Raw genomic sequence first — 27,879 nt, 5'->3', positions numbered from 1 at the left:
AATAGGTGTCCACCACACAGGCTTTCCTGACCACCCCACAGCCGCAGAGACCTCACCTGGTTCCCGGCTCATCTCCCTGACCTCTAAGGACCTGGGATGTGCCCACATATGTCCTAGGTGACCTTGGCCAGCCTTACCTGCCCCCATGTATGCACCTAGCTGTCTGGAGTGCACCCTATCTCCCTGAAGACCTGCCCTCCACCCCCACCCCGGGTCTCTCCATTTCAGACAGTGGCAGCTCCGAACTCCGAGCTGTCCGAGTAGACAGCCACGGAGGCGTCCTGCATGCGGGGCTTTGGCTATTCCACATGCAATCCATCGGCAAGTCCCACTGACTGTGTCTTCACCCTCCCGGCTCCTGGCTCTCCCCAGCCCTCTGCTGACAGGCTGCTCTCAGCACAGCAGCCGCAGCGGCCATGCCTTCCCCTTAAACTACCACTATGGGTCCCCGAGGGCCTCCCCCAGAGAGGAAGCCTCACTGCTGACATCTGTCTACGGGCCTTCTATGACCTGGGGCCTCACTGCCTTTATTTCCTCACCTCCCCACCCCATGTAGGTGCCACAAAGGGCTACCTGTTGACACAAGACCACCCTCGGGCCTCTCCCAGGCCTCCTTGAATAAATGGCACCCCCAACCCCACATTATTCCCTAGTTCCCTTAGACCTGCTTCCAGCACATGGGCCACAAGAGTCTCACACATTCCTGTCCCTGTTGGCCCTGCTTGCTGCTGCCTCCAGGTGGCAGACGGGGCCTGGCACATGGGCAGGGTCTGCCAGTTACTGCACACGTGTGTGCACACACCCATCCACACAATGTCTTGGCTTCTAGCCAATCGGCGAGCTCTATAGCTACATTTACAGTCCGCTAAATCCAAACCTTAAGGGCCAGGACGTTACCTTGTTCATCTCTCCCAACACACTGCGTGTATCAGGCCTTGCCTATTGGTTAAATAAACACACTACTACCCACCTATGCTTCCAGCAACACAAAACAGTTTCAAGAAATCCCTGAGAAAAAAGGCTATTTGTTATGCTTTGTACATCGTGCGGTCTAAAGTACCAGTGTTTCTTAGTTACAAGCCACAGTGTCCTTTAAAACTCCGGCAAATCCCAACTGACTACGGCATGTGTGAGAACTCGGTCATGCTCACCTTCTTTTTGGACACGGGCCGACCCCGAGGTCTGTCGTAGGCGATTCGAACTGGTTCATGAACTGGAAGACACGAGAAACATACCCGTACACACACATGTCAATTTCTCTGCATCTCTCAGCACCACCCGCACCGCGGCCTGCAGGGCTGCCTCTCAGGAATCATGGGCACCAGGAGCACAAAGGCAGGAATACACCGGCCCCAGTGAGGGCTGCTCGATGGGGAAGAGTCTACTTTAATACAGGACTTCCCGTGTGTATGATGAAGGGTTCGATGCACGGGCCACTTTCCATGACTGTAAGAACACGTTTTGCTTCAACAAATAAATTATTCGCAGTCTCCCGCCCTCCTAGAGTCTCTGCAACTGTTCCGCAGATAAAGACTTAAAGTCCACATAGAACTTTCCAGTACAAAACAACCGTGCTTCTCATACAGAGTGCTGAATCACATTATAGCCTTATTTTTGATGAAGGAGAGATCAGCAGGGCTGGGTTTTTTCTCATCAACCACCCAAGGAACTGAGAGCTTCCGAAACAGAAAGAGCTCCACTTTTCCCCATGAGGGACCTAAGGCGTTCGGAGAGGCTGCCAGCAGCAGGAAGTTCTGAAGGACGTCTGAATTGGGTAGAACAGCTGGCAATCCGTGGTAGCGCCAAAGTTTCCAAACACAAACCACAGGAGTATTCTGTCAGCAGGAGAAACTGAACTGATGCTCTTGGGAGTAAGTGTGACAGTGAGCACAGAGGTGACACAAGACGGGGCACCGTTTGCCACAACCACCTCCCAGGAAGGTACGGCAGCAAGCAGAGCCCAGGCCTGCGTTTGTGATGACACCTGGAAGGGTGGGGGGCACGAGGAATAATGAGGGCCAGGGCCGGTCCATCAGAAGGTCGCACACGATCCCATTCTGCCTGCTGACAGTCCAGAAAAGGCACGACCACAAGGCCAGAAAATGGGGAGGGGACCACAGAGAGAGACAGACATTTCTGGAGAAAGGCTCCAGCTCCACCGTGCTGGAGGAATTCCTGGCTGTACATGATTGCCCAAACTCCTCAGACTGTGCCCTTAAGAAGGATGTGTGTTACTGCTATTAAACGGTACCTCAAGAATCTTAACCCTCCCCACAGAAGAAGAGCAGATGACCTCCCGTGGCCCAGGCAGCAGAGCACAAGGCACAAGGCTCCCACTAACCCTGCCCAAGACCAGCCCCACCTGTGCCCTCCTTCCTCATCATCACTAAGCAAACGTCAGCGCCCTGGGCCGTCCAGGGACTCAGAAGGCTGGGTACTCCCCAAGGTCAGGAAACAGCTGACATGACCAAGGCCTGTGCCCTTCACAGCCAGGGCTCCTCCCCTGGACTGTGAGCAATCCTGGAAACACTGAGCAGCCTCTAATGCTGACACACGGCCGCTGCACCAACATAGCAGCACGTCCTCGGACTGCCGGCCCTACACCAGCTGGCAACGCGAAGCTTCGCAGGAACATTTCGGAGTGGTATGCAAAAACACTACAATTATTTTAGGTTAAAAACACAAGACCAAAGAATTTCATGTTCCGTTAGCCCTGGGGGGTTTGGGGAGATAATGTCCAGGCTGGCAGGTGTAATTAGAGGCGGGAAGGGAGACAGGGACCGGCTGGTCATCTTGTGGCTAAAAGCCTGGGCTAAAGGCCAGTAAATTCTTCCATACTGTCAGGCGACGTCACCTGGTCTCCACAACTTTTCCTGGTCACCACTGAGCAGCACGGCTCCTCCTGAGGCGCTGACCGGAAGGCCATGGTAGGGCAAATGGGACGATGACCTGGCACTCACCTTTGGGCTCCTGGATGAGACACAGCCTCTTGGGAGCTGGGATCATGCCGACCTTCAGGGACTTGCTGCTGACCCTCTTCCGGGGGAAGCAGGCCCCCGAGGAGGCCTGGGACAGCGCAGGTGCCCCAGCTGGGCCATCTTCAGCCGCCTCGCTCGGGAGGCCATCGGTGGGGGGGCTGCCCTCAGAGCCCTCCGACTTGGCCACCCCTCCTGCGGACCTGGAGGACCCTCTAGGAGTGGAGACCTCTTCACCCCCCTCCTCCTCGTCGTCCTCCTCCTCCTCCTCGTCATCCTCCTCCTCCTCAGGCATCACCTCTGGGCTTTCCAGCTCAGCCTCGTGCTGAGGGGGCTCATCTTCGAACTCTCCTTCCCCTTCCATGGGATCAAGGGGGCCTTCCTGAGAATCCGCGCCCTCACCAGTGTGGAGGTTCAGTGGAGACGATGTAAAACAAATCGACGGGCATAGTTCAAATACTTTCTTTCGATAGAATTTGAAGGCTGAACTATTTTGGTCATGGAGAAACCTGGGACAAGGATGAAGGGCACTGGTTAATCAGAGTGACCTCTGGACATTCATATTTACTAAACTGTCCGGAAGAGATCCAGCAAAGCTGGGAGTGGGACCAGGGAACAAATAACCTAACCCCTTTCTACCAACTACAGTTGATGGTGCAGCTACACAAGGAGATAGAGATCTGAGGACTGGTGGTAACTGAGCAAAGTTAAGAGGCCTCATTGCTTTTCAGGGGAGGGAGGGGGAGGAACACGGTATGCAGGAATGACCAAGGAATGTGCTGGAAAACGCTCTAGCACTGTAGTCAGAGATCCAACCTGGCCCTCTCCTTATCCCCTTCTAGTCTGTCACCAGCTACTCTGGGACTTCCATGCACTCTCTGCGACTGTCCAGTTCCTTTCACACTGCCAGGTAGGACAGAGGAAGGCACATCACTCCTGCCCCTCATTCTACAGTGAAGCTGCGTCAACGTGGTGGCAATACTGCCTTTCTGAGCCTCTGGGTCCCCCGGACACCTTGAACCAGGGCTGCAGCTAGTGTGAGAAACTGAAAACATGCATGAGGACACAAATACACTTGGACCCAAGGAAAGAAACCCTTGTTCTTGACTAGAACAACTCAAGCTCATAATGATGTCAATTCTTCCCTGATCAAAGTATCAATACATAAATCTATCTCAATAAATGCCTCATTTTTTTTCCTGCATCTGAACATGATTCTAGACTTCACAGAGGAAAAAAAAAATCTGTAAGGGTATCTGGGAGAACTCTGAATAAAATCAGTGAAGGGTTCTGGCCTTACAGATATTATAGTGTATGAGGCCCCTACAGTTACAGCAGTGTGGTACCAGTCCTTGGACGCACGGACAGAAAACACCAACACAAAGGCCAGAAACATGGTATCTGAAGTCAGGCACAGAGATGGCTTAAAAATAAACTACATGGCTCAGTGGGTTAAGCCTCTGTCTTTGGCTTGGGTCATGATCTCAGGGTCCTGGGATCAAGCCCCACATTGGGCTTTCTGCTCAGCAGGGAGCCTGCTTCCCTCCCTCTCTGCCTGCCTCTCTGCTTACTTGTGATCCCTCTCTGTCAAATAAATAAATAAAATCTTAAAAAAAAATAAAATAGGGTGCCTGAATGGCTCAGTGGGTTAAAGCCTCTGCCTTCGGTTCAGGTCATGATCCCAGGGTCCTGGGATCCAGTTCCGCATCGGGCTCTCTGCTCAGCAGGGAGCCTGCTTCCTCCTCTCTCTCTCTGCCTGCCTCTCTGCCTACTTGTGATTTCTGTCAAATAAATAAATAAAATCTTTTAAAAAATAAAATAAAATAAAATAAACTACGTAATCTCTATACCCAACGTGGGGGCTTGAACTCCTAACCCCAAGATCAAGAGCTGTATGCCCTTCCGACTGAGCTGCTCAGGCACCCCCAAAATAAAGATCTTTATTAAAACACTGAGAAAGAAAAAGTCCAAAAAAACCAACAGAAAGAAGGGCAAAGATTAAGAACTTGAGCCCTCCAAAAGGCAGCTAGAATGAGAAAACAAGTCATAGACCAGGAGAAAATATCTGCAAATCATACACCTGATAAAGGACTCCGATAAAGGATGTATAGTGAACCCTCAAAACCGATTAATAAGTAAAAAAACAATCCAATCAAAAGATGGAGCGAAGATCCAGACACTTAAGTATAGAAAACACACAAGGACACCTGAGGACACTCAGCACGGCTAGTCCTTGGAGAAATGAGAACCACAGTGCAACCCCATCTCCCCGCGCTGGGACGCTAACATGACAAAGCTGACATGAGCAAGTGCTGGCAAGGACGGGGAGGAACCAGAGCTCTCGTCCAGGCTGCTGGAAATGCAAAATGGTGCCACTCCTCGGAAAGGCAGCTTGGAAGTTTCTTCAGAAGTTAACCACAGACCCATCATGGAGCCAGCCTTTCCTTGGTATTTCCTGGAGAAAAATAAAGACCTTATGCACAGCTGCTCACAGGTGCTTTATCTGTAACCGACCCAGACTGGAAACATCTCCGTGCCATCAACAGGCAGTGGGGAAACCACTGGTCCAGCTGCGCAGTGGGACACACTCAGCAGCAAAGAGGAATGAACTGGGCGCACATGCAACAAACACGGCTGATTCTGAACGACTACGCTGGGTAAGGGGCCGGACAAAAAGTGAGAACAAGCTGCATTTACACAAAATTGTAAAAAATGCAAACTATTTACAACAACAAAGCTTTTTTAAAGGACAAACCCTTCTTTTTTTTTTTTTTTTTAAGAGACAAATGAACAGTCCACAGGAAAATAAAGGACACTTAAGTTTATGAAAAGATGTTCAATTTCACTCCTAAGAAAAATGGAAACTAAAATTTCATGGAAATGAGAAATTTCTCATAAATCCTACTGACCCTAAGGCATGCCAAAAGGTGAGGGGTGGGGAGAGGTACTCTGGACACTGCTCTAGGCGTGGCCCTACGGGAGCGGAATTTCCATTATCTAACAAAATTACAAGTGCACTGACCTTGGGGCCCTACAGTCCCCCTTCTGGAAGATACATGAAGATTCTCTCCAGGAAGTCATTGTGTGTGAGGCCACTGATAAGGCCAAAAGAACAATGTGAATGCCGAAGGCTGGGGAGTGACCCTGGTGTGGCTACACGTGGAGAATGACAGTGGGCAAAAGAATGAAGTGGGGGGCAGTGGCGGCACAAGGGACTTCTGGATAGGTGGTGAAGGGTAAAAAGCAAGACGCGAAAGTGTCTATTACATATAGAAAGTTACATGTAAGAACAAAGGGGTTAATGGTAGCAGAACAAAGGGGGAAATGCACACACCCCCTAGAATTGAATGAAAATGGTTTCCTGTTGTTGGTGGGGGATTCCCACTCAGAGACTTCTCTGAGCTTACCTTCTGTAATTTCTACTTTAGAACCATTCAAATGCTGAATTTATTTTTAAAATTAAATTAAAAAGGGTAGAAAAATATAGCCCTAAACTGAATCTCTGTAGAAACAAATGAACCTGACTATATGTCAAATTGATGACATAACCACACACAAAAAAGGAATTAACTCAGATGACTATTGAGCACATTAGAGGTATAATTTTTCTAAAGGAAAAGAAACACAAGTCACTTCGACCTTTATTATGTATGTGTGCTGCTGGGTGCAGTCATTCTCAAACTGCTCCCTGAGCACCGGACTGGGGGACAGAGGGAATCACTCCACCTAATGTTGCCGTACAGTGGGGGACTGTGTGGGGAGGGAAGGGACAGTGCCGCCTAAGAAACATTGCTCAGAAAAGGCTGTCAGAAATGGTGACAAATAAACTCAAACCTGGCAGTTGCAGGTGCCAGAAAACTGCAGAACTCTCACTTGGAGAAAAACAGACAGACAGACAACACAACCTATGGAATGCTCCCGGCTGCCCTTAGCGGAGCCATCCCCTTGACTGGGTCCTGCCCAACTGTGAGGCGTGCTAGGCCCAGCTGGCCCCAAGGTCACCAGGCCTTTAAAAGACAGAATGGGCTGAACCCCATGAAGCCGTCGGTGCTCCCCGAGGCTGGACTGGGTCTCACAGGAAGCAGGAGGCAGGCCCAGTGCAGAACCTACTCAAGGTCCCCAACAAGCTAGAACAATGTGCTGGGTCACTACCGGGTCCCAGCAATGCTCTAGGACACGTGTAGTTTTCAACCCTAGTCTTCATTAATTAGACTAAGGCATGGCTCTCCAGCATGGTAGCAGCAAGGCAAGGGTCCAGAGTTCCCAGCCAACGGGAGGATACAATTCACACAGCATGGGAGCCCCACCTGGGTTACGGCTCAGTACCACAAACACGGGGCTCCTGGGCAGCCTCCCCCCGAAGGAGGTGAGCCCGCCCCACAAGGCAGAGCAGGCTCCTGGTTCTGTCACTGGCAGGCTGTGTGCTGTTGAGTGGGCACCGCATCTGAGGAAGGACAGTGGTAGCAGCACCCCCTCCTGGCAAGAGGATGCCAGGCCACTGCTAAGTGGAAGTGCCGGCTGCCCACGGCTGGACCGGGAGCCATCCATCACCGCCCGGAGCACTGGGGTGACCAGGGATAGTGCCCCGCCTCCGCCTCCCCCACAACACTCGGCCTCTGCAAAGGTTCTGGGGAACCCACTGGCCTCTATGCCTGGGTGCTCTCTCCCCCTTGCCTTGATCAAAGTCCACTTGACCTTCAAATACAACTTAAACTTCCTTCCAGGGGAGGTTTTTTTCTGATGTCACAGATGAGGGCAATACCGCCCAACACCCCGAAGCAGATACTCCCTCCTCACAGCCCTGAGCTCGGCAGAAGTGAAGCCATGACTTCTCCTCGGGTGCCTCCCGGGGCAGAAGGGTCTGCCAGGCCACCCCAGGGGCTCTCAGGACACTCAAATTCAAAGGGCACGATAGCTACATACCACAAGTCGGGGTTGTCGGTGCTGTTTTCTATGCTGAACTGTTCAATCTCTGGTCCCACCTGAGCAACAAATCTGGCCAGTTTCTCCGCAGTCTCCATGGTCTTTGTGTCAACTACAAAACAAAGCGACTGTCACATGTCAGTTCTGAGTTGCTGCTTCCAATTTCTGCTTTGGGGGGGTGGGTATGGAGACTAATTATAAAGACAGCCCCTCGTGCCCCCTCACTGCATCCCTGCCCTTTGCCATGGGACTCTGCAGCTCTGTCCAGCAGAAGATCCTCTTCTGTCCCCCCAAATCGGGGCTGGCCCGGAGCCGCCTGCTGACTGACAGGAGGCAGCATCAGTGTGGAACCTGGGCTTGAGGCCTTGAGCACCTCCACCACCCTCCTGACTGTCAGGTGAACAAATCCAGGCTGGCTGCCGGGGGCGACATGCCTGTGACCTGGGCACTGGTTACCTCCGCCGATGGCCCCACACAACCTGCTGCCTGCAAACACACGTGTGGGCCCAGCCCAGTTCAGCAGACTCGGAGCACTGCGCCCCCCATCTGAAGCCACAGTTCAGAACGGCTCGTTATATGGCGACAGCTAGAGAACGTAGCAGCGGTGTAGATTCTGGTTCCCCTCTCCGTTCACACCCAGCGCTAAGTGGGTCAGGGGCAGGCTTGCCACACAGAGAAAAAGTAATGGCCAGGAGAAACAGAAGAAACTGCAGGTCAGCTAAGTCTGAGGAAGGAAACAGAGACCTTGGGGAAGAAGGAGCAGAATAAGAGACGAGGGCAGCCCTATGGAATGTAAAGAGGGGCAAGAACAGAGAAATGGATTGAGGAGCTCGAAGCCCCAAGCGTGGGCCCACAGCACAACTCAGGGGCAGGGGGGCAGTAGAACGACATTGCAGGGGAGCACAGTGAGTCAGCTCCATCCCCGGACAGGAGGAACACAGCTACAAGGACTGGAGGGCCAGCCCCTCTAGGAAATAAGCGGAGTGCACCTCCACGTGCACCTGTCCTGGCCAGGTCCCCGTTGCTTCTGCCTGCTACACCACTGCTCAGACCACCCAGGTCTCCCACCCCCACTCCCGAGAGACCCCTGGAGGTTGGAGAGTTGGGACTGGGGCCCGTAAGAGGGGGCTGGGAGGGAGCACCCACCGTCAGCAGATGGGCAGGGAGAGGAGGTTTGAGGGGCTCCAGAGACTTCCACTCCTGCTGGCTTGGGGGATGGGCCCGAGGCTTCTGGGCTGGGGTCCCCAGGAGAGGGTCCGGCCGGGTCAGGTGGGCAGTCCTTGGCAGTATCATTTCCATCTGGCTGGGACAGCTTTCCCTGCAATGAACTTGGAGCCTGCCGGCCATGGTGTTTCAGTCTGGTGCCCGAGGAGAGGAGGGTCTGGGTCCCAGTGGTTGCTCTCCTCACCTTCCAGCCCCGGAGCCCTTGGGTGCGGAGCAGCCCCCGCCGCCGGCCTGGGAGGAGCCTCTTCTTGAGGCTCCGGATGGCCCGGGCGTACAGCATGGCCCGGACCGCACACTCGGCCGCTGTCGGCTTTTGATCTGCTCCCGGCAAGGTGTGGCTGACCCGCTGCACTTCTGCCAGCTTCAGTTTGTAATACTTGTACTCTAGACTAGTGTCATCGGACAGAAACCTACATAACAAAACAGGCACAGAAGGACATTGGTTAAAACACCACTACGAAAAAAAAAAATAAAAAAAAAAAAAAAAAAAACACCACTACGTACCGAATCAATGCTACGATCCCATTTCTGCACACCCTTGCCTGCCGTCTGAGAGGCTCTGCCCTACTGACGACCCGGGTCCCCTCCTGCCCAGAGTAACTGCAGGGCAATGGGAGCTCTAAACCAGCACTGGTCGTTCCTCCTTGGGTTTCATCCCCAGTGATGAAGGTGCTCACGACTCCTGGTGGCCTCGTAACAGTCACTCTGTAGCCACAGAGACACTGCTACTCTGTCGCTTGTGGGTGCCGTTTTTGGGAGATGATATACTTTAGAGGGCCCAGGGAGGCTGGGTACTCAGAGACCCTGGCTTCAACTGCACCACCGAGGCCAGGGTGCCGCGGCTATGAAATCACATGCCGGCGTCGTAACGAGACAGAGGTGCCGGGGTGGTTAAGCATCTGCCTTTGGCTTGGGTCATGATCCCAGAGTCCTGGGATCAAGCCCATCAGGCTCTCTGCTCGGCAGTGAGCCTGCTTCTCCCTCTCCCTCTGCCTGCTGCTCCCCCTGCCTGTGCACGCTCTGTCAAACAAATAAATAAATAAATAAATAAAATCTTTAAAAAAAGAAGAAGAACAGTATAGGAAAGAGAAGGAGGGTGAGTCCCAAGCGCTGACACAGAAAGACACCCACAATACGGGCAGAGAAGGCAGCAAGCTACAGAAGAACAGCATCGACATGGACCACATGAATCTGCTCTGTGTACACAGATCCCTGGGCATTTGCTTTCCTCACACGGGTGGAAAGAACATAAAGCAAACTTTTTTTTTTTTAAAGATTTTATTTATTTATTTGATAGACAGAAATCACAAGTAGGCAGAGAGGCAGACAGAGAGAGAGGAGGAAGCAGGCTCCCTGCTGAGCAGAGAGCCCGATGTGGGGCTCGATCCCAGGACCCTGGGATCATGACCTGAGCCGAAGGCAGAGGCTTTAACCCACTGAGCCACCCAGGCACTCCTACAGCCAACTTAATTAGCCCTGGGGAAAGGACAGTAAGAGGCACAGAGGGGAACTTACACTCTTTACTGTTTTCCACTTCGTGAGCACTTTCTTTCATCTCCATTAATCCTTCCCTTCTAGGGTCTGGGCTTTTCTTGCCATTTCCTTCTGGCCTCATGGGTGAATGCTCACATTCACTCTATTTCTGACAAAGGCATCCCACACTGAACGGCTGCAGCTGCATTCAGGGTGCAGAGCGCCCCCTGCTGCTTCCTTGTGAAGTTTCTAATGTCCATTCTCGTTCCCCTTCACTCAAAAGTTATTTAGAAGCAAGTTTTATTTTGGTTGTTTCTAGTTTTGACTTATATGCATTGTGTAATGTGGCCCATGTGATTTTCCTTTCCTGGGATGCGCTGAGAGTTTCTCTGGGACCTGGCACATTTCAAGAGTTCGAGAATGTTCAGTTTCAGTTTGTGTTCAAGAGGAATGAATACTGTTTGGTGGGCAGGGGAACATTTCAGGTGGCTTTCAGACTGCCTGATGTTAAAAGGCGGCTGAACTGGTGAGGTTCCTGATTAGCAATGACAGAGGCTGACTGGATGCAGGGCTGCGTGAAGCAGGGTGCTGGCAGCATGGCCTAAAGCGGAGAGCCGCTGGGGGGCAGCTCCCTGGGCAGCTCTCGCTGCTGCTATCCGCACCGTTAAGGTCCGGCTGGATCTGGAAACAGGTTGCATGCCTGCTCCATCGCTGCCCCGGACACTCTGCTAGGCCAACAACACCATCCTGCCGGATGGCCCGTAACAAGCAAGGGTTCCCACATAAAGGGGCAGTGACTAACAGAAACGGCCTGGTTCTCCTGTTAATTAAACACAGCTCCAGCAAGGGTACCCCCTCTCACCCAGAGCAGAAAGCAGAGTCAGCATCCAGGTGACTCTGAAGCCCAGGATACAAGCCCCGTTCCCCCCGACAGTTCTGACGCCAAGTGCAGTCTGAGAATGTCAGTCACAGATCCATCTCCCCAAGTGGAACATAACATTAAGAGCACAGAACATTCCCAAGCCAGCCTGCTGGGTTCAAATCCCAGCATAGCCACCTATTAGCCAAGAGATTTACTCAACTTTTCCGTGCCTCAGTTCCTCTATCTGTAAGAGGCATAGATAGTAATAATAAACCACTTCATTATGTTGTAAGGCTTGAATTACTCTTTTTGTTTTAAGGAAAATGCTTTAGATACTGTGTGGCATTTATAAACTGCTCAACAAATATTAGCACATCATCTTTACCTGTCTATGCCTGTTCATTGTGTTCTAAATATTCCGTTATCTGGATGACATCTACCCATGTCAGAGAATTATATTCAAGCCTCCTGCCATGATATAGATTGGTCAATTCCTCTTATATTTCTAAGTATTGTTTATTTATTTACACAGCTTAAAGCTACATAGTTCAGGCATCAATATTCCCAAGTATTGGGGTGCCTGGCTGGCTCCGTCAGTTAAGTGTCTGACTCTTGGTTTTGGCTCAGGTCTTGATCTCAGGGTTGTGAGTTCAAGACCTGCGCTGGGCTCCACACTAGGCATGGACACTGCTACTTAAAAAAAAAAGAAAGAGGGGCACCTGGGTGGCTCAGTGGGTTAAAGCCTCTGCCTTCGGCTCAGGTTATGATCCCAGGGTCCTGGGATCGGGTCCCTGCATCAGGCTCTCTGTTCCGCAGGGAGCCTGCTTCCTCCTCTCTCTCTCTGCCTGCGTCTCTGCCTACTTGTGATCTCTGCCTGTCAAATAAATAAACTTAAAAAAAAAAAAAAGAAAAGAAAGAAAAAAGATTCCCAACTGTTGTAGCTACATGATGACTGTGCCTGGTCAGTAGCTTACTTTGCCCCTTTTTATGCTTTTCTCTGTTTTGTCTGAAATGACTTTTACATACCTCCTTTCTTCTTCTTCTTTTTTTTTTTTTTTTTTTTAAGATTTTGTGTATCTATTTGAGAAAGATCACAAGCAGGCAGAGAGGCAGGCAAAGAGAGAAGGGGAAGGTGGCTCCCCACCGAGCAGAGGGCCCGATGCGGGGCTCAATCCCAGGACCCGGAGATCATGACCTGAGCCGAAGGCAGAGGCTTAACCCACTGAGCCACCCAGGCAGCCCTCCTCCTTTCTTTTTGATAGCATTTGCTTGGTATGTAATTTTTTCATTTTATTCCCTACTCTCTGTGTTTTATTTATCTCTGAGAGGAAACAACAGCTGGCATTTTAGGTGGTGCCACTGCACTCTTGTTTCCTACTTGCCCTCCTTTTAAATTTTTTCCCCTTTCTTGCTTTTTACTGGGATGAATACTTCTTCTTTTCAGCTTCACCCTCTACAGTAGTGTGGAAGTTACACATCCACTTTTAGGTCTTTACTGGCTAATCAATATACACTTAAACTACTATTTTCTATGTTCAGAACTAGTCACCAGATATATCCTCACTTTTTTTTTGTCAGAGAGAGAGAGAGAGAGGGAGGGAGAGAGAGCACAAGCAGGGGGAGCGGCAGGCAGAGGGAGAAGCAGACTCCTCACTGAGCAAGGAGTCTGAAGTGGGACTCAATCCCAGGACCCTGGGATCATGACCTGTGCCAAGGCAGATTCTTTAACCAACTGAGCCACGCGGGCATCCCTATATCCTCACTTTTAACAAGACAAGAACTTTAATATCCACCTCTTTCCTGCTCATCACCTTATATATCTAGATTATCTGGGGTTTTAGGGTCTATTGCCCACCCCCCCCCACCCTGGGCCAAGTATCAATTTGTTTAGATCTTGTATTTGCTTTGAGGGCCTTGGACAATCCTGCGGGGGCCAGCCAAGAGGGATTCGTGCCCACCTGCCTTTTCCCAAGTCTGTAAACACGTGGACATGGTGGCTGTCCCTAGAGAGCATGGTCCAGCAAGGGTCAGGGCCCTCCCACTCCAAAGGGACAACTCAGAAGATTCTTTCACTTCTATGTCTTGTACCCTTGGGACCATTCTACGGGCCTGCCGCTTTGCACTCTCAGAGAGAATGGAGGAAGCCTTGCCAACCGGCGCCCTACACAAGGAGGCGACGCTGTAGTAGATGTAGGCACCACTGCCAGTTTGGCGCACAGGGAGGCACAGGCCGCCTCAGTGACAGGCAGCCGCCCGTTCTGTCCACGAGGCGGGCTGTTAACAAACCAGTGTTTATTCCTCCTTGTAAGGAGGTGGGAATCTCAAATCTCTGCTGTACCTTGAAGGGTGGAGACAATGCAAAGCCTTCTTACCTTATCCCTAATGTCTGAACTTTTCATTTGTTAACTAAGACAAAGAACCCAACACAGCATTGGAGCCTGTCAAGAAGGTGGTCTTCTGATGAGTGACTAAGAGGAAAGCAGCTAAAGCCTCACTTATCTTCCAGGATATCAATAGTGATGCCCAAAACTGACAGATCAAGGCTAATCATCAAGAGGTAACTGTTAGAAGCAGCTTAAAATACCGAAAGAGACTGACTCTGAGGAGCAGAGAACTGTATGGGAACTGGTCAAAGTGGAAACATTTTGTTTTTTGGGAAGATTTTATTTATTTATTTAAAAAGATTTTATTTATTTATTTGACAGAGATCACAAGTAGGCAGAGAGGCAGGCAGAGAGGCAGGCAGAGAGAGAGGGGAGAGGCAGCAGGCTCCCCGCTGAGCAGAGAGCCCGATGCGGGGCTCGATCCCAGGACCCTGGGATCATGACCCCAGCTGAAGACGGAGGCTTAACCCACTGAGCCACCCAGGCGCCCCAATTCAATTGATATTTTTGATGAACTACAAACACGTACTCTTTAAGAATTCTAATGCACCCCCTAAGCTTACTAGTTTCTTATCATTCTTTCTTGGCACCACATCTTCTCCTGATAGTCTCCAGTAATTCCTTCTGAAGGAGTTTTCAGAGTCAAGTCTGAGTTCGGCTCCCTAATCCGTTCTTCATCTGGGTCTATTCTAGCCAACCACTGACATTTTTCTTTCAACAATGAAACTTTTCATTTCCAAGATCTTTAACATACACAGGTTCTTTTCAAAAACAAAAAGCTCCTGTTTCATGGATACAATATACTATTTTCCACCTAAGACTGTTAATTACACATGTATACATTTAAACTAATTATTTTTCTTATAGTAACTCCATCTTCTCAGGGGTCAGCTCTATTTGAGTTTGGTGACTCTTCTTCATGATGATTTTCCTCAAATATTTGATTTCTAATTCAATGCTTACTTCTAATTTTGTACCTCCCATAGTTACAACTCTGGCTATGACTCTGTCTGTTACCACTGGCTGTCAGTGACCATGTGCCTGGTCAGTTGTGATGCAGAGGTACATGTCCTCAGTCTTCTTGGGGTCCCCTTTCTCTCCAGCCCAATCACCTGGAAATTGCCCCTAGGCCTTCCAACTCTGGAGTACCTTACCCAAGAGGATTTGGTCTCTGCTTTCACCCTTCAATCTGAGGTTATCTAGCTTCCTTCCTTCAGCATGCACACTGATTGAGACCAAGAACCTGGATGAGAATCTCAAGTCTGTCTTACTAGTTTTGCACTCCTTAGGTAAGAGGCCTCTTTGAGCCTCAAGTTTCCTATCTATAAAATAAGGATAAGAACATATCTGCCTCACAAGGTTTATGAAGATTCAGTCAGCTAGTGCTTAAATCAGAAAAGTGCCGAGAATAGTACCAAGTACAGAGAATGCAAGAGTGTTTGATAATCAAGTTTTCAATAAATTATGATGGGACAATTTGCTTATTGGGCTGTTTTGTTTTGTTTTTTTAATTTTTAAATTATATACACAGCTCATTCTAAACATGAAAATAATCCAAATGAGTCTGAGAATCCTGTAAAAGTAAAACCATATAAGCTCCAACCCTCTCGCCCGGTAAATGACGCTGGTTAAGACCAAAACTCTAGTAACGTTACAAGGAAATTTAAGCTTCTGAAGCACTTTTAGCAATTACAATAGCAAGAATACGGAGTCCAGAATGGGTACAATATTTATCACACAAGACCTAAATAGACACTTAAAAAGAGGAACTACAACTAGATGTACTATGAGGAAATGTATAATCTTTGTTAATTAACAAAGGACTAGGAGATAAAACATCACACTATGAAATTATCTTTAAGTTAAAACACAGGTGAGGGCATGGCACGCTTAGAGAGTGGTAACAGGTGTCAACTGGGACAGATAAGCCACAGAAAGTAACCTGATGATAAAGACTGATGGCTTCCATCAAAGGCAACTCCTGCCCCCAGTGGGCAGGGTCTGGGATAGAGAACTCTACTGGTATCCAATGTAAGGAGGAGAGCCAAGAATGCTGCTAAGTGTCCTGCAAAACCAAGGATAGCCCCCACCAGAGGATTATCCAGTCTCAAAGATCAATCGTGTTGCAGCTGAGAAAAATGACAGAGATCAAAGGCCTCTCAAGTTAACTTTTTCTTTAACCCAGAAATTTCACTCCCAGATATTACCCTAATCAACTGCCAGAAATGTAGACAGAAATAAATGGAAAACACTGTTTATTGTAATGGTGTTTACAGTGAGGAAAAACTGGGAAGAATCTAAGAACGCATCAATTGGCAACGGTTGAGTGTGCTCGGGTACCTGTGTACAACGGAAGAGCACGCAACCGCTGCTAAGAGGGACAGCGATGTTAGGTCTGAAATACAGGACATGCTGACAGGGACCTCAGTGGTGGACTGCTGAGTGATAGCATCTTTACCTTCTTTATTACTTTTTTCTATTACCTTTTTCTAAAGGACATATGCCACTTTTAGGATTTAAAAAGTTAGGGGCGCCTGGGTGGCTCAGCTGGTTAAGCTCCTGACTTGGTTTTGGCTCAGGTCATGACCTCAGGGTCCTGGGATTGAGCCCTTCGTCGGGCTCTGCTCTGTGCTCAATGCGTTGTCTGCTGGGAACTGTCTCCTACTCCCTCTCCTTCTGTTCCTCCCCTGCTTACACGCTCTCTCTCTCAAATAAATAAAAAAAATTAAAAAAATAAATAAAATCTTAAAAAAAAAAGTTAAAGTGTGAACATTTTCCACTTGCGGCAATCTAGAGGTAATCCTAAACACACAAGAAAATGGGATGCGCTAAGCCATTCACTTAACCAGTTTGAAACAGTATGCAATCAAAATCATTCTGAAAGCGCAACCAGAGAGGGACGGCTGACTGAACTCCGGCCACCTCCTCTATGGACTAACAAACGCAGCTGTCTGAAAATGTTTATGAAAAATAAGGAATACGAGCATTTTCCTGTGCTATCTAAAATGAGCAAGAAAAATACATACATAAACCCCAAAAGAGCAAGATACATTATAGCCCAGTGAAATCACAGCTACTTGACACGAAAACCCAAACAGCCCACAACGGGCAGAGAGAGTGGAAGCAAAGAAGGAAAACTGGCAGTAGATACCGGCGGGCACATGGGGGGCTTCCCTCCACTGTCTTGTTCTCGACTTCCTCTAATAAGCAAGTACTGTATGTATGTATGTATTAAAAGATTTTATTTATTTATTAAAAATTTTTATTTATTTGTAGACAGAGAGACACAGCGAGAGAGGGAATACAAGCAGGGGGAGTGGGAGAGGGAGAAGCAGAATTCTTGCCGAGTAGGGAGCCCGATGCTTAACGAATGAGCCACCCAGGCGCCCCAGCAACTACTGTATTTATGCTGAAAACTTTAATTTTAAAAACTTGTTCCATTCACGTGAAGAGGCAATAAGGCAAAAGGAGAAGAGAGTTTAACAGACAGCGCAGTAAGTCATGAACAACTGTGGTGACCCACCCTGATCTTCATGTGCTCTTTGCACGCGCCTCTCCCCTCATCCTTAAGCCAGCACAGAGGCACGAGGGGTTCCCTGCCCGGATGAGAGAAGGCCAGGGTGGCAGGGAGACCATGGCAGGGTGGCAGGGCGGCAGCGGAGCTGGGGCCTGAATGTAGGTGAACCCGACCCTCTCTCATGCTCCTCCCACTGGCTAATACCACGCCTCAAAATCGCTACCTCACCCTCTGCATCGGAGACCATCCAGACACGAATTTTGCTGTGTGTTCTAAGGGAGGGATTCAGAGGGGCAACATTTAAAGACCTACCAGTAAGCAGGGTCCTCCTTGAGAAGAGCTCTCTCTTTGGGAGACAGGCTGCCTTCAACAACACGAGTGACCAGTTGGTCGATGGTGTCCACCACCTTGTGATCCGCTCGCTGGGGGACCGCTGGAACACAAAAAAAGGGCTTTTCTGAAAATACACCGGAACACATCGGGCCTGGGACGACCAGGACGGAGTCAGAGGCTTAGGACAGAATCTAAGCAGGCACCAGTGACCAAAATCCTCACTCAAGAGAAATCAGCATTGAAAAGAGGAAAGCAGCATGGTATTCTAAAAACCAATACCCAAAACATCCTCCCAAAAGACAGAAGAGCATAACCACTAAAAGTGAAAGTCACAAGCTTACAATGACTGTACAGAGCAACATATGCACATATTCTACAGAAGGAAATGATACGTAGCAATTCTATTCTGCTTGTCAGGTACTGCTTAACTGGAATGTTCACATTAAGTGAAAAACATAAAGATATAAAATGTGACTCTGTACAAAATACATAAGAAAAATCTAGATTATGATTCCCAGTATGAAGGCAGGAAGAAAAGATACATAAATAAGGACACGCAGGAAAAAAAAGGAAACATGCCAGAATATTAATAGGTATTCTCTATGGGTAGATTAACCAGCGACTTCATTTTTTTTGTGCTTTATCTATAAAAAATAAATATGCATGTGCTTTATAATCAGAGAACATATATGTAAATTTACAAAGAAAAATTCCCTAATCAAAGAAGTCAGTGGCCATAAGATAGGTGTTTACAGAAAATATTTGCTGAATGTATGAAAAGAAAAACATTTCTTAAAGAGTAAATTTCCTTCAATATGAGGTGTATTTTTTGTTTTTGTTATTTTAAGTAGGCTCCAGACCCAGTGTGGAGCCCAACAGGGGGCTTGAACTCAGGACCCTGAGATCAAGGCTCAGAGCTTTAACTGACTGAGCCACCTTTTTTTTTTTTTTTTAATTTCTTTCTTTTTTTTTTTTAATTTGACAGACAGAGATCACAAGTAGGCAGAGAGGCAGGCAGAGAGAGAGGAGGAAGCAGGCTCCCTGCTGAGCAGAGAGCCCGATGCGGGGCTCGATCCCAGGACCCCGGGATTATGACCTGAGCTGAGAGCAGAGGCTCCAACCCACTGAGCCACCCAGGCGCCCCCTGACTGAGCCACCTTAACATGAATTTCAATTTAAAAAACGCCCCTGGCAACACAGAAAAGCATCTGGCACTCAATTAGTAAGGCTGTTTCATTTTCAGATATTTGCTGGTTTTAACTGCACAGAATGGTCTGTTTAGTCATTCGATAAAAACCACTCCTGAACTGGAGAAGTTTCCCAGTTTGTCCTGTCCTTGCTCATGCCCGAGTTGCAGCTTTGAGCTTATTTTAAACCTCACTGTGAACTCTTTATACCCGCTAAATGGATTCTTCAATTGTCATGCTACTGCAACTATTTCCCCATTGAAATTGCTTCCTTTCCTTTTTTATTTTTTTATATCGGCTCTCATCTTACAGAATTGCTAGTTTTACACGATCTTACCAAAGAATAAAAGACTCAAAGTTGGAAGCTTTGAAAAACAATGCAATTTGTGGATTACTGCAACCATCTCTCGAGAAGGTAACCACAAGCAAGCATCCCAGCTTTGATCCCGCAGTCCTCCTCCCCTGACCATATTCTGTAGAGGGAAACTTAAAAAATAACAATAGTGGTAATCCAAACATTCACCGGAAGATGTCATCCCCATGTTTCTGACAGTAATGGAAGCAGTGGCGGGCAGTCCCCCATGAGACTGGCGCTGGTGCCAGCTATCTGCTGTCCAGACAGCCCAGGTTTGCAGTCATCAGTTACAAGGGAACCCGACTCTGCTCAGCCTCAGAGGCCTCTAGTAAAAGGCAGCCTGAGTCCCACATCAAGGGAAGGGTGAGGTCATTTACGTTAGGTCAGCATCATGAGGCAGCAAATGCTGCAGAAACACGGAAAAAGGCCTTTGATGATCCTGTAAAAGAACAGACTGTAGTGTTTTCAATACTCAAGACTGCTGCTGTGGAGGGCACCTGCAGAGCAACAAAACCAGAAAACAGTGGTGGGTGACTTTCAGTTATGGGTGTTTTCTTCCTCCTTCAAACAAAGTTCTTCATTATCATCATTACACTAACTTTCCACTCCCCCACTATGAGAGGTGTGGGGAGGAAGGGTCCTGCTTCAGCCCTGAGCCCACTTCTGGAAGGCTCCCTCTCCAGGACGAGGGGTGGCTGCCCATTCATGGTGGGACCTACCCAGTGCCTGATGTAGTCAGGGCTCCGTAAGGGTATAGAGGAGTAAAGAGATTCAGGGACAAACAAGGCCTTCCCACTTGGCTAGGGCAATGGAAGCTGAACACTGCCTTGTGGGGAAAAGGACTTCCTCTTGAGATAAAGGAGGGGGAAAGTGCTTCCTTGCTGGTCACATGGGCACCACATATGCTCATGACTTCTGGGATGTCTGGGCTAGGAGAGCATCCACCCTTGGTGCTAAGAGGGAGAGAGAAGGGACACCAAACAGCCAAATGTTTCTATTACTACTACTTCTTCCTTTTTTTAAAAAACTATTACCTCTTTCTTGGCCTTTCTGGAACCTCTACGAAGCTGACTCATTAACTACAGGTTACCAGATGTACCTACCTGATCTATCGACTTTTAGTCATTCTAGAAAAGCAAGTGGGTAGAAAGGTGCTTCTACTACCTGGGCTGACGTGGCTAATCTCCACTGGTCCCTCAACACAGCTCAAACATGGCCTCCCGGCCTCCTCCGGGCTGGGGTCTCTTCCATCCCCTTAATCCTGGCACAGGAGGTTTTCTTGGCTTGTCCCTTAGGAGCCTAGGGACTCCCCAGAGACAGTACCCAGTGCTTACTTTCCCCTCTGTGAATGAATACCTTAGAGTGGGGGGAGGGAGAGGCTAACAAAGGGTCCTTAACCTTGGTTGCAGGATGGTATAAACCCCCCGGAAAGCACAGGCAGAATTGTGTACAAATATGTGTGCCTTTTTCCTGGCAAGCGCCACACCTTTTCATCAGATTCCCAAAGGAGTCTGTGACCCAGAAATGCCTAAAAACTTCTGTGGTAGACAGAAGATTCCTAATATACGCTTACAAAATGAACAGCACACACACACACTGGCCAATAGGAGTTTCCTACTAAAACTCTGAATGTTTCCAGTTGGCTAAAAAAACTTCGGGGCAAAAATCTCAAAAATAAGAGACATTGCAAGAACACATGCAAAACAAACTAATCACAATAAACAGGAACTTTCGGGGCTTTCCTTACCATCACTCAGACCACTCGGAGCCTTGGCCTGAACTTCGGGTTTGGTAGGAGGAGCCATTTTCTCCTCTTCTTGAGCTGGCTCAGGTTCGGCTTTCTTGACCTGGAGGGGACACCCACTGCTGACCAGCCAGGCCTTCAGGTGATCGATGTACTCTCTCCCAAACAGAGTAGAGTCCTCGAAATTTGGAAATGCGGCAGGAGAGGGAGCTATATCTTGGAGGCCCACGGCTTCTAAGATTTTCTCTTGCCGGAAAGAGGAGGCCAAGGAGAAAGTCTGTCCCAAAAGGGCTAAAGATTTCCGGCAGAGAGAATTGGTGGTCTCCAGGGCAACAGCCAAGTCCAGGGGGTTACTGAGGGTCTTCATCTTGACACTCAGCTCATAGGCATTGCATGCCATGAGCAGGGGTGTGACGCTCTTCAGGAGCCGGTCTTGAAGCCTCATGATGTACTTGTCAAAGGGCTTTATGATTTCAAAAAAGCAATTTTTGGTCTTCACAGCACCTTTGTCTAAAAGCATGTTTAAAAACTCGTTATCAACTCTGGGTGTTTTCAAAGCAGAGTGCTTTAAAAATTTGATAGTAAAAAAGCAAAAATCTCGGTGCTCTGGTTTTAAGGAGCATTTGAACGAAGCAAGCATTTTAGCACAGGTTTCGGTTTCGAGTTCAAAGAGAGTCTGGAAAAGCTGGGAAAATTTAACATCATCTTTTATGGTGTGAAATCCTGCCCATTTGATTATTTCTATCCCAAATCTTGAAAAGACATCAGACTTATCTATGAGGTCAAAGCTCATCTTTCTTCTGGGGAGGCGAATATCCTTCAGATTAAGCCCCAAAGGGATCTGAGTGGGAAACTGGATATCTTCTGTCCCTGGGTTTGTCCCCAGGGTCACATCAGGACTTGAGGTGGTTTTCTGGATTTGGTTGGTGCCCTGAGTTTTGGGAGTAATACGATTTACAGTGGGTACTTTCTTCGTGCTCACACTTCTTAGTGTGACAAGTTTCCCGACTCCCCCTTTAGTTGGGAGCAGGCCCTGAGTCTCTCCCTTTCCTAAAAGGGGCCCTTCCTGGTCAACGATGTTTAGACCTCGGCCTCTGCCCTGGACTTGGGCACTGCCCCTGAGCACAGAGTCTGCCTCCGCTGGACGGTCCACATCATAATCCCGACTCTCTTTCTCCAAACACTCTTTCTCAATCAGCCTGGAGGAACCAAAGTCCCCCAGGAGTGCAGAAGGACCAAAATTATACTCCTGTGACCAAGGGGATTCTTGAGAAACGGGGTGGGCAAAGTCTTGTTCCCAAGAGCCACGGAGTGCAAATTTCCAGTCCTGAGAACGGAAATGTCCCAATTTCCGGTGGCCAAAAACCTGGTCTCGGGAATCAGGGTGGGAAAATTCCAGATCCCGGCCACACTCTTTGCGAAAGTAGTTGTCTTCACTTACAGAAGGATTGCTTGATCTGAAGGAAGGTCCTGGAAATACATCACCTCGCAGGCTTTCTCTTCCAGTGTCTCGAGCATGGGCTACAGATCCAGCCAGAGTATATCTGCTGTCACTAGGAATGTCATCATACATATCTGCTCTAGCTCTTGGGACTGTCCTTAGAAGATCTGAAATAAATGATTCAAAGAGAAGCACAAAGGTAATTTAGACCAGAGGTTGCAAAAAGACAGTCCACATACCAGCAGCCAGGGGGGGTCCTTTTCTTGCCAGAATACATTTTAGAAATTTATATTTGTTTCTAACATTTAAAATGTGGGTGGCTTTACTTAAAAATCTGGACTGTCAACTTATAAAAATAGGAGACCTCCAAGCACTGGCCCTGCATGTGCCTGGATGACAGGCCACAGAGGCTGGGCAGTAGTGCCTGTCTTTCATTTGGCCTTGCTGTCTAGGCTCCGCAGGCATTTGTTTTATAAGCCCTCTTTTAGATGCACAAAAGGGTGTCTGGCGCCCAAATAACCTGGGCTTCTTTACTACAACTGAAACACTTGTGTATTTCTACCTTACCGCACAGTAGACAGCTCCTCTGGCGGCTGCCTGCCCTCCCTGCCTCTGAGGAGAAAATGTTAGATCACAGTGCCACTACGGCTGGAGCCATGTCTGACACTAAACCCACCAGAGCCAACCATAGCTGAGCATCTGACCCAAAGGTGGCAGACAGGCTCCCTTGCAAATGTCCACTGGGCCAACCAATCCTCTGAAAAAAACAGAGAGACCAAAAGAGGTAAGAGAGAACACAGAAGCTAAACAAGCCACAGCAAGAGAGGCCCCAATGAAAACGGAACAGAATGTGTAGAAATGAGAAAAACAGCAGCCTAAATTTGCATTTGCTTATTCACACATAAAGAAACTCTGTAAGAAACCAGGAACACGGGAAGAGTAGGCCTCAGGGAGACTTTGCAGAGTAGCTTTCTAACTTTCTAGCTTATGGCAGAATATTACCTAGTCAAGAAGTCAAATAAAAGAAAAGGGAAAGAGATGCCAGGAAGGAGTAATGGGCCAAGATACCACAAGAAGCTAAAGCTGTGTATAAACCCAAGTTTATTTGTTCAACAAATAAGCAAATGAACAACTACTGTGTGTGGGCACTGCTCAGGCAATGGAGTTATAGAGCACGGAAAGGAGACAGCGAAGTCCCTACTCCTCTAGATTTATCAGTTGAGGGAGCCAAACAATAAACAGAAATCCGCCACATGTAAGAATCAAGCAGACAGGAGCAGGAAGAAGAGAGCCATTTTCGGACAGGCTGGTCAAGGAGGGCTGCTCTGACAGCAACGTATCTGCGCAGCAGAGGCCTGGTGTAAGAGGCCAGACTGTGCAGTTATGGGGGAAGCCTTCCAGGCAGTGGGACGTCAGGACAAAGCCCAGAGGTAAGACTAGCAAGGAACGAGTAGAGCCAGAATGGAAGAGGAACGAGGGGCAAAGTGATAAAAGGGGGCTCCTAAACTCTACTGCTTACTGGAGTCCTTCGGGATCCCCAGGCATCCTGATTTAATTAATTGGGATGGGGATGTGGCCTGGGCATTATGATTTTTTAAAGGGTCCCCAAGGGGTATCTAGGTGGCTCAGTTGGTTGAGTCCGCTCATGATTTTAGGTTCATGAGATTGGGCTCCACGTCAGGCTCCACACTCATTGTGGAGTCTGCTTGTCCCTCTCCTTCCCCCTCTGCCCCTCCTCATGCACGTGTGCGTGTTCTCTAGCTTGCGCATGCGCTCTCTCACTAAAATAAATAAGTAAATAAATAAATAAATAAAATCTCAAAGGGTCCCCAGATGATTCTAACAAGCAGCAAAGTTAAGGACCCGCTATGCTAGAAGATGTGAACAGAATGGGGGTAACAAATCAAGTCAGGCCCTCAATGGGATTCCACAGTTTATTCTGAACAAGATGGAAAGCCATGAAGGGGTCTGGAACAAAGGGGAAGCCTCCCTGGCTAGTGCACGGGACTGACCACTCAGGTACAAGAGTGAATATGGATGTTCCAGCAAAAAGGCCACTGGGATAACGCAGGTATTGATGGCTACTGACAGCACGGTTAGGGCAACAGCATTAGGAGTAGTGGGGGACGGGGTCTGCACAACGGGATTTTCAGACGCCTTGTAAAGCAATACAGACTAGAACAGACACAGTGAAAGGCCAGTGGATGGACCATGCAGCTAGCTCTGTGACAAAGTGGTGGTTCCGGAACCATCTAGCATCCTGCTGGTTTCCTGGTACAGCTCCCACCCCCCACTTTTCTTGAGGAGACTAAGATACATGTCAGTTAACGTCTGAGTCTCTAGATAAAAATAAACCAGGATTTAAATCTCTAGATATATACGTGTATACATACACATATAAATACATACACATAAATGTGTGTATGCATACATCAATAAGGAAGTATTTAGGATTACATAAACGTATCATAGAAGAACTGAAGTATTCACAAAACACCACAGATATGGTTACCTCTGAGGGGTAAGGAGACAGCTAGAAACTTTTACATTATACTCCTAACTACTGCTTTTTTCTTTTTTAAATTTTATTTATTTGACAGAGCACGCTCACGTGCACACAAGCAGGGGGAGTGGCAGAGGGAGAAGCAGGCTCCCCACTGAGCAGAGCCAATATGGGATCCCAGGACCCTGGGATCATGACCTGAGCCGAAGGCAGATGCTTAACTGGGCCACTCAGGCGCCCCATACTCCTAACTACTTCTTAACTCTTCCAATCCCTTATAATGGGAATGTTCTTGTGTAGAAATACTCAAGCATTTTTCAGTAGCTGAAGATAGCTTCTAGGCTTTGGTTTCTCCCCATCCAAAGTACACAAATTATCCCTGCCCTAAGCATTCAGACTCACTCAATCAACACTGAGGCAGTTTCCTCAGTGGACACTGGCTCAGAGGCTGGTGCAGGGAGCAGCACAGGCCCAAAGGAAGCCTGGAGGAGGCTGGCCCACCTCAAAAAAGGGAGTGCCTAGTGGGCCCAGGAGAGCAATCAAATCAAGCTCAAAACCTGCTGAAGCTTCCTGGAGGAAGGCACGTGCAAGCCGGGTCTTAGTGCCTGAGAGACTTAACCAGGCTGGCCTGGGCTGGGGAGGGATTCAAAGCACAAATAGGCAGCAGTGTCACTGAAACATGAGCCCCAAAGGCAGGAGACGAGGGCTGGGAGCGTTAGGTGCCATGGTGAGGAACCCCCGTCATCTTGCAAACGGTGTGTGCACCATTTTTGATTCTGTGGGTGTGACAATGTTTTCAGGCAAGGCCTACACTTGGCAACCTCCCATGCCCTCATCTTGTACACACCACTTTTACCATCACCTGGTTGCTCCTGCACTTGTCTTGAGGATGTACCCCAAAATGGGGAACCCCGAAGAATCCAAGCAGGACCTTGGCCCAGCAAGGCTGGCATTAATAGATCTGTCGGGGAGGGCCGATTTGAGGGGAATGGAGCCAGAAGCTGAGAAACGGTTCAGAAGATTACTGCAATAATCCAGGCGAGAACTAGTAAGAGCTCAAATGTGGGCAGCAGTGATGGGGACGACGGAGACAGACTGATTCAAGAACCCTTCTTCAGGTGGGGGAGGAGAGAAGCAGAGAAGCTTCAGATCATAATACCCACTTCTACATAATGATTTGACAGGTAGACCAAGAGATAACTTTATCTTCCCTATTCAAAGAGTTTAATAGTTTGCCCAAGGCACTGATATCCTCCTGCCCTGACCCTAAAAGAATGCCCAATAACTACCCTCCCCCCAAAGAAATCAAGCACTTTAATTCACCTTGAGCTTTAAACTGAAGAGCTTCACCTACGGCCTCACCACTGGGGTCCATGTGATATCGGTTAGCTTTTTCTTGCAAAACAGCATCAAAAGTCTCCTGTGCAATTCGCCTAGCTGCCATGTTTCTCTGACCTGTAGCGAGAGGGGAAAAAAAGACACTAAGAATGACAACTAACGCTCACACACAGCCTGCTTAATTTCACCTAATCCTCAAAGTAATGAGACAGTAATTTATAATTCAAATGGTGCTTCAGAGGGAAGCTGGATTATTTTAAAGGGGCTTCTGCCCTCACGGAGCTCACAGGTGTGTTGGTTAGAAGGAACAAAACAAGCACTGTGATCTTAGACAATCTATCTTGCTTCTCCGAGCCCATTTCCTCAGAATCCCTACCTGTTGGGGCTAAGTGGAGAACTGCAGTAAAGCAACACACACAACTGAACGTAAGCGGGGGGCGGAGCATAACCCTTGCAAATGGTGGTTAGGAGAGACGTGATCTTTCCCATTTCTATTCTCTTGTATCACAGACACGCAAAGAGGCTCTGAGAACTGCCCGGCCCTCTGAGAACTGCCTCTCAACAAGTGAGTGGAGGAATCCCTGGCTAGTGACAGAGCTTGCTCTGTACCAGGTCCTCTCGGAGGAAAAGGACTCTCACAATCTCCTTTAGTTTTTCCAACAACCCAGTGAAAAGCGGGTCCTGTTATGAATGACAGTATACAGAAAAAGAAAAAGACTCGGGCTGTGACCCACCCAAGGTCAGAGAGCCCAGACCGGAACCTGGAAAACAGGGCACTGGTATTGGGGACAAAGCCCTGAAGACTGACTGAAAAAAGACTTGAGAAGCAACGCTCAGGAACCCGGTGGCTGCGTCCTTAACCAAAATACCCCTTCTGCCATGAAACCTCCAACCTCAAGACCCAAACCTGCCCTTCCTTCGAGCCATTTCTTACAACCATCATCCCCTTTTCTCATCCTTAAGCCCTTTTCCTGGGGCGCCCCTTGTTCTCTGCTGTCGAAGGATAGGGTCTCCCAGTCAGGCGGCTCCGGATCAAATCAAGTGACCGAACCTTTTTGCGCCTCCGTTTCCCCATCCATGGAATGGGCAGCTAATGGTGGGGGCTGTTGTGGGGATTGAACCGGGTGAAAAATGGTCAAGAGCCCGATACAGCGGTCGGCTGCAGGAATCCCCCTACGAACGGAATTGCTCTGGGCTCGGGTGGAATGAATGAACGAATGAACCCTTTCGGGCGTGGCCCGCCTCCTACCGGCCTCCGAGAACGAAGACAAGGGGGCGTCGGGCCTGGGAGGCCGAAGACCGCCCCCCAGGCCGAGCAGGCGGGGACGCGGCCGGCGCGCAGCCCGAGGGCCGAGCTCGCGGCGTCATCGCGGGGCCCCGGGGCCCCGGAGCGGAACCCGGGCCTCCCACCCGGGGGCCCGCCCACCGACAACGCCCGGGCCCAGGCCTCACCCACGAACCCACCGCGCGCGGAGCCGCCCCCGCCGCCGCCTCAGGCTCCTCACCCGCCGCCGCCGCCGCCGCCGCCGCCGCCGCGCGAGGCGGGGACATGCAAATGAGCCAACGGTCTCCGCAGCGCCGCGCCGCGCAGGCGCAAGCTGCCGCCGAGCCCTGATGCGC

General features: G+C 49.0%; 1 protein-coding gene across 8 annotated transcripts in view; it reads right to left on the bottom strand.

The window, feature by feature from the left end:
• The window catches only part of SUGP2 (SURP and G-patch domain containing 2), a 33,457-nt gene extending 5,580 nt beyond the window's left edge, over positions 1 to 27,877 (bottom strand). For 2 of the 8 annotated variants that reach the window (XM_080827802.1, XM_080827801.1), the window contains exons 1-9: positions 27,765 to 27,877; positions 26,245 to 26,376; positions 20,981 to 22,585; positions 17,671 to 17,791; positions 9,307 to 9,532; positions 9,045 to 9,234; positions 7,899 to 8,010; positions 2,961 to 3,484; positions 1,152 to 1,213 (exon numbers count right to left, since the gene is read on the bottom strand). In XM_080827802.1, the coding sequence (XP_080683928.1) occupies positions 1,152 to 1,213; positions 2,961 to 3,484; positions 7,899 to 8,010; positions 9,045 to 9,234; positions 9,307 to 9,532; positions 17,671 to 17,791; positions 20,981 to 22,585; positions 26,245 to 26,376; positions 27,765 to 27,810 (3,018 nt within the window). In that variant the 5' untranslated portion in view covers positions 27,811 to 27,877. Of the gene's footprint in view, positions 1 to 1,151; positions 1,214 to 2,960; positions 3,485 to 7,898; positions 8,011 to 9,044; positions 9,533 to 17,670; positions 17,792 to 20,980; positions 22,586 to 26,244; positions 26,377 to 27,711 lie in introns of all 8 variants that reach the window. The other 6 variants (XM_080827799.1, XM_080827798.1, XM_080827805.1 and 3 more) reach the window with 5 other exon arrangements.
• Positions 27,878 to 27,879: the final 2 nt, after the last annotated feature.

Source organism: Martes martes (genome assembly GCF_963455335.1).
Source record: "Martes martes genome assembly, chromosome: 1".
In the NCBI taxonomy this organism is placed as follows: domain Eukaryota; kingdom Metazoa; phylum Chordata; class Mammalia; order Carnivora; family Mustelidae; genus Martes; species Martes martes.
This window is presented reverse-complemented; position numbering and strand designations above follow the sequence as displayed.